This window comes from Triticum urartu, chromosome 5A, assembly GCF_056163025.1.
Source record: "Triticum urartu cultivar PI428250 chromosome 5A, HENAU_Tu73, whole genome shotgun sequence".
Lineage (NCBI taxonomy): Eukaryota > Viridiplantae > Streptophyta > Magnoliopsida > Poales > Poaceae > Triticum > Triticum urartu.
The window spans coordinates 372,232,742-372,239,102 of NC_141877.1; the positions used below are offsets into that span (position 1 = coordinate 372,232,742).

General features: G+C 60.2%; 1 protein-coding gene across 1 annotated transcript; it reads right to left on the minus strand.

Annotated features, from left to right (window-relative positions):
• Window positions 1-4,453: 4,453 nt before the first annotated feature.
• Window positions 4,454-5,110, minus strand: LOC147971431 (uncharacterized). The gene has a single exon (XM_087523968.1). The coding sequence runs from the start codon at window positions 5,108-5,110 to the stop codon at window positions 4,454-4,456; it is 657 nt and encodes a 218-aa protein (XP_087380094.1).
• Window positions 5,111-6,361: the final 1,251 nt, after the last annotated feature.

Below are 6,361 nucleotides of genomic sequence, written 5' to 3' on the forward strand. Positions count from 1 at the left end.
TGGCCTCCATGGCATGGGAGGGGCGAGAGCCCCTCCGAGATTGGATCTGTCTCTCTGTCTCTCTCTGTTTTTGCGTTCTCAGATTCTACCCTTTCACCGTTTCTTATATTCCCAGAGATCCATAACTCTGATTGGGCTGAAATTTTAACACGATCTCTATCTGGATATTAGCTTTCTTTTGGCAAAATAAGGGCACCAACCGCCTTATGGGGTGGCCACGAGGGTCAGGGGCGCGCCCAGGGGGTGGGGCGCCCCCCTGCCTCGTGCCTCCCTCGGGCACCGTCTCGTGTGGATTTTTTCCCCCAAAATCATATATATTCCAAAAAAATCTCCGTCAGTTTTTATCCCGTTTGGACTCCGTTTGATATGGATATTCTGCGAAACAAAAAACATGCAACAAACAGGAATTGGCACTGGGCACTGGATCAATATGTTAGTCCTAAAAATAGTATAAAAAGTTGCCAAAAGTATATGAAAGCTGTAGAATATTGGCATGGAACAATCAATAATTATAGATACGACAGAGACGTATCACCCCCCCCCCCCGCGCGAGTCTGACGGCCAGGGCTTTGGTCCGTGACAAGGGGTTTGGCTTTTGAAAGGAGCGTTCAATACTTAGTCTTTCAAAACGCCGAGCGCGAGCGAAACACCCACTGGGCCGGCTGGCGGCCATCCGGCGGGCCGGGTTGGCGGGCAGCCGGTCGTGCGGTAACTTAAGGCGGCGGGGCCGGGTTGGGCGACTCGGTGGTTCTTGACTTAGTGTTCGTGGCGCGCTGTTGATTTTGTTCTCGTGCGCTTGCCAGCCCATAGTCGAAGCCGGATCTGCAGCTTAGGGCAAAGTGAGAAGCTATGGCTATCCAACGCGTTTGAGAACCACTAAGAAAAACGGCGAGTGGCCAAGCCTGCCAGCCCCTGAGCCCCCGGGTCGAGCGAATCGACCCAGCGGCCGGGTTCGGCTTAAGTTTTTAAAGTGGTGCACGAATGTAGACACGATAGCTTGGTCGCAAAAGGGGCAGCCCCCGAGCTTCGTTCGGGGACCCCATAGTTTTGAGATGATTACAAAAGACGGTGGTACATATGTGTTTACAGCTAATTGTAAAACGGGCGGAGTAGCTCCGCGTTCCATGGCCGGGTTGTTTCTTCGCAGGCTGTGTCTCTCTTGCGCTTATTCGACTTGCGGGCGTCGATGAGGTAGTAGGCGTTGTGATCGCATCAGGTCTTGCTGACAATGAAGGGGCCCTCCCATGGGGAGGACAACTTGTGATGGCCCGTCTGCTGCTGGACGACTCGGAGGACGAGGTCTCCCTCCCGGAAGGCGAGGGGCTTGATTTTCTTGCTGTGGTAGTGCCTCGGACCTTGCTGTTAGATGGCTGAGCGAGTGAGCGCTAGGAGACGTGCTTCTTCAAGCAAGTCGACGCCGTCTTTGTGGGCTTCTTTTGCTTCGGCTTCCGTGTACATCATGACGCCCGGCGAGTCGAACTCGACGTTGGTCGAGATGATGGCTTCTGCTCCGTAGATGAGGAAGAACGAGGTGAACCCGGTCGACCGGTTAGGTGTGGTGCGGAGACTCCAGAGAACAGCCGGCAACTCGTCGAGCCAGCTGCCGGGGAATGGACGAGTGGCTCGATGAGCCGCGGCTTGATGCCGGATAGGATGAGGCCGTTGGCCCGCTCCACATGGCCGTTGGACCGCGGATGTGCAACGGAGGCCAGGTCAAGGCGGATGCTGGAGACGGAGCAGTACTGCGTGAGCGCACCCTTGGAGAAGTTGGTGCCGTTGTCCATGATGATACTGTTCGGCATGCCGTAGCGCACCGCGATGTCCTTGATAAATCGAACGGCCGTTGGACCGTCTAGCTTCTTGATTGGCTTTGCCTCGATCCACTTGGTGAACTTGTCCACCACCACCAGGAAGTGCATCATGCCGCCTCGAGTGGTCTTGAAGGGTGCCACCATGTCGAGTCCCCAGACCGCGAAGGGCCTGGCGATCGGGATGGTCCAGAGTGCCGACACCGGCTGGTGGCTGCGCTTGCTAAAGCGTTGGCATCCCTCGCACTTGAGGACGAGCGACTCGGCGTCTTCGAGGGCCGTGGGCCAGTAGAAACCATGGCGGAAAGCCTTGGCCACCAGGGACCGTAAGGTGGCGTGGTGCCCGCACTCGCCCCGGTGTGTGTCGAGGAGGATCTCAATGCCCTTGTCCTGCTCGATGCAGTGCCGGAACACGCCGGTGGAGCTGCGCTTGACGAGCTCGTTGTTGATGATGCTGTAGGCGGACGCTCAGCGCTGTACTTGCCGAGCTTCGGTCTCGTCCATGGGGAGGACCCCATTCTCCAGGAACTCCGAAATGGGCAGGGCCCAGGATGGTGCCACGACCCCGGTGAGGATGGCCATCACGACGGGTTTCGGGGTGGCAGCCCTCGAGCCGGGTTCAGCGGCCCTAGGGCCGGGTGGGGTGTGGTCGGGCTGGCTTGAGCAGTCCTCGGGCCAGGTTGAGGCGCGGCCGGGTCGGTCGGAGCAGTCCCCGGGCCGGGTTGAGGCACGGCCGGGTCGTCTGGGACATGGATGGACTCGAAGTCCGGAGACGGCTTGACGGACGGCTTGTGCAGGTGCTCGAGAGAGACGCCGGACGGAATGGACTGCCGGGACGAGGCGATTTTCGCGAGCGTGTCGGCTGCTTCATTCTCCGCACGCGGGACATGGAGGAACTCGCAGCCCTCGAAAAATCTGGAAAGCTTCTGGACGAGGAAGCGGTAGCTCTCCATGTTGGAGTCGTTGGCGTCCCACTCCCCGGAGCACTACTGGACTACCAGGTCCGAGTCGCTGAAGCACAAGACTCATCGGATGCCGAGTTCCTTGGCAAGCCGGAGGCCGTGCACAAGGGCTCCGTACTCTACAACGTTGTTGGAGGCGGCGAAGTGGATCTGTAGTGCATACTTGAGCCGGTCGCCCTTGGGGGAGGACAACACGATGCCGGCCCCCAGGCCGAGTCGCATCTTCGAGCCGTCGAAGTGAATGCGCCAATGCATCGAGTCCGGCGGTGGCGGCAGGTACCAGGTCTCGGTCCAGTCGACGAGGAAGTCGTCCAAAGCCTGGGACTTGATCATGGTGCGGGGCTCGTAGAGGATGGTGTGTCCAGCTAGCTCGAGCGCCCACTTGGCAACCCAGCCAGAGGCATCCCGGCACCCGATGATCTCGCCGAGAGGGGCCGTGCTGACCATGGTGATGAAATGCTCTTGGAAGTATTGCTTCAGCTTCTTGGCGGTGAAGTACATGCCGTAACACATCTTCTATTAGTGCGGGTAGTTCTGCTTCGAGGCGGAGAGCACCTCGCTCAGGTAGTAGACGGGATGCTGGACGGCTTGAACCTTGTCCTTCTCCGGTCGCTCGACCACCATCACCGTGCTGACCGACCGCGAGGTCGCGGTGACATAGAGCAACCGCGACTCCTTCTCGGCCGGGGCGGCCAGGACAGGTGCGGTGGAGAGCATGCGTTTGAGATCTCGGAAGGCTTCGTCCGCCTGGTCGTTCCATTCGAACGACGTCATCTTCTTCATCAGCTGATACAGGGGCAAGGCCCTCTCGCCCAGCCGGCTGAGAAACCGGCTGACTGAGGCCAAGCAGCCGATGAACTTCTGGACATCGCCCAGCCGAGACGGCTTGTGCATGCGCTCGATGGCCTTGATCTTCTCCGGGTTCGCCTCAATGCCGCTCTTCGAGACGAGGAAGCCGAGTAGCTTTCCGGCTGGGCGCCGAAAACGCATTTCTCCGGGTTGAGCTTGACCTTGTATTCGCGCAGGTTGGCGAAGGTTTCCTTCAAATCATCGAGGAGCATGAGGTTTTGCTTGGTCTTCACCATGATGTCGTCCACGTAGACGTGGATGTTGCGGCCGAGTTGTGGTAGCAAGCATTTCTGCATGCAGCGCTGGAAGGTGGCACCGATGTTCTTCAAGCCAAACGACATGGTGATGTAGCAATATGCCCCGAAAGGCATGATGAAGGACGTCTTTAGGGCGTCGACCGGGTCCAGCTTGATCTGATGATAGCCGGAGTAAGCATCCAGGAAGGACAGGAGCTCGCACTCAGCGGTGGAGTCGATGACTTGGTTGATCCGCGGGAGGGCGAACGAGTCTTTGGGGCAGGCCTTGTTCAGGCTGGTGTAATCGATACACATGCGTGAGGTCTTGTTCTTCTTCAGGATGAGGACTGGGTTGGCCAGCCACTCGGGGGTGAAATACTTCCATGATGAAGCCAGCCGCCAAGAGCTTGGCGACCTCTTCACCGATGGTCCTTCTCTTCTCCTCGGAAAAGCGTCGCAGGGGTCGACGGACAGGTTTGGCGTCCTTGCAGATGTGGAGTTTGTGCTCGGCGCACTTCCTCAGGATACCCGACATGTCCTTGGGGGTCCATGCAAAAATATCCTGATTCTCACGGAGGAAGTCGACGAGCTCGCCTTCCTATTTGCTGTCGAGGCGGGCGCCCACGACAACGTACTTGCTGCAGCTGGGATCCTCAAGGTTCAGCTTCACCTTCTTGGTCTCTTTGGAGGGCTTGAATGCGGCCTCATCGGCTGGCTCCCCGGTCGGGATCTGGGTGGCCGACGTCTCCTCGGCCAAGGCAACGATCCGGTCGAGTTGGCGCCGCTCCTCGGCTACGACCAGCGACTCGGCTAGCTTGGAGCCATCTCGGGCGCAGTCCAGGGACTTGCGGTAGTCGCCGGTGATGGTGATGAGGCCCTTTGGACCCGACAGCTTCATCCTCAGGTAGGCGTAGTGGGGGGCCGCCATGAACTTGGCGAGCGCGTGGTACGCGCTGGACAGGTCCACCACCTCGTACCAGATCGGCTCGCGTTGGAAGTGGCTGTTGTCGCCGAACAGGACGTCGAGCCGGATCCGGCCAATCGGGGAGCAGGAGAGGCCGGGAACGATGTCGTGGAAAATTGTCCGGGTTGACTCAAGGTCCTTGGCCTCGAGGCCGAGCTTGGTCATGGTGTCGCGGTAGAGAATGTTGATGCTGCTTTTGCCATCGACGAGAACCCAGGAGAACTTGCACGTGCACCGGGACGCGATGATGGTGGGGTCGAGGACGAGAGCGTAACCACCCGGGTTCGGCATGACGGCCGGGTGGTCTTCCTGGGTCCAGGTGACCGGGCGCTCCGACCATGCATGTACTCTGTCTTGGCTAGGGCGACGGTGTTGACCTCCTGCCGAAGGAGGCGCTCGCTGCGCTTGTCGTCGCCGAGGCTGGTGAAGACGACGTAGGTCATGTTCTGGGCCGGGTAGGGGTCGTCGCGAATCATGCCGGCGGCCGGAGGCGGTGGCGGCTGCCCTGCTCCCGGAGCCGGAGCCGAAGGCGGTGGGATGTCGCCCCTGGCGATGCGCTTGGTGATAGCGCACTGTCAAAGCATGTGCGTAAACGGCCTCGCGCCCCTGTGGTGCTTGTAGGGAGCGTCGAGCATCTCCTCGAAACTCATGGCGGGCTGCCATGCCATTTTGACGGTGTTCCGTCGTTTGGCGGCCGGGTCGGCCGCGGGCGCCTGCTCGATGGCCGCAACGAGTCGATTGTCGTAGCGCTGAGCCGGTTGATCGGCTTTGCGCTTGTTCTGCTGGTTGTGTTGTTGCCAGTTTCTCTCACCGGCCGGCTTCGGAAGCGGCACCGACTTTGCCTTGCCGGCTTCGTCCAGTGCCACCTGGATGTTCATGGCGGAGTCGGCGTTGGCGTACTTGTCCGCCGTTACCATGAGCGCAGCCATAGTGGCCGGCTTGGAGCGCAAGAGCTTGTGCTTGAGGAGGGTGCCGTCTCGGCACCCGTTGATGAAGTACTGGATGGCTTGAACTTCATGGACGCCCTCGCAGCTGTTCCGGAGCTCGGTCCAGTGTGCGAGGTACTCGCGGCCAGTTTTCGCCGGCCCCTGCACGCACATGGCACGCTGAATGGGCAGTCGGGTCACTTGTAGGTCTCGGTGAAGTTGCGCACGAAAGCCCGCTCGAAGTCGACCCACGTGTTGATGCTGCCGGCCGGCAGACTGTTCAACCAGGTGCGGGCCGACCCCTGGAGCATGAGAGGCACGTAGCGCACAGCGAGGCGGTGGTTGCCGCCGGCGATGCCAATGGCGGTGGTGTAGTCGGTGAGCCAGTCCTCCGGCTTCACAGTGCCGTTGTACTTGGGGGTGTCGCGGGGGAGCGTAAATCCTTTGGTGAAAGGCTCACCCCGGATGCGTGGCTCGGAGCACGCCGGCCCGACGGGGCCGGTCTCCTCCAGCTCCTGGGAGAGGGCGAGTCGGTTGAGGCGGTGATGAGCGTCGGTGTTGTCGATGTCGCGTGGGCCCAGCCGGTCATTGACCGCGTCGCGGGGGGCCGGGTCTC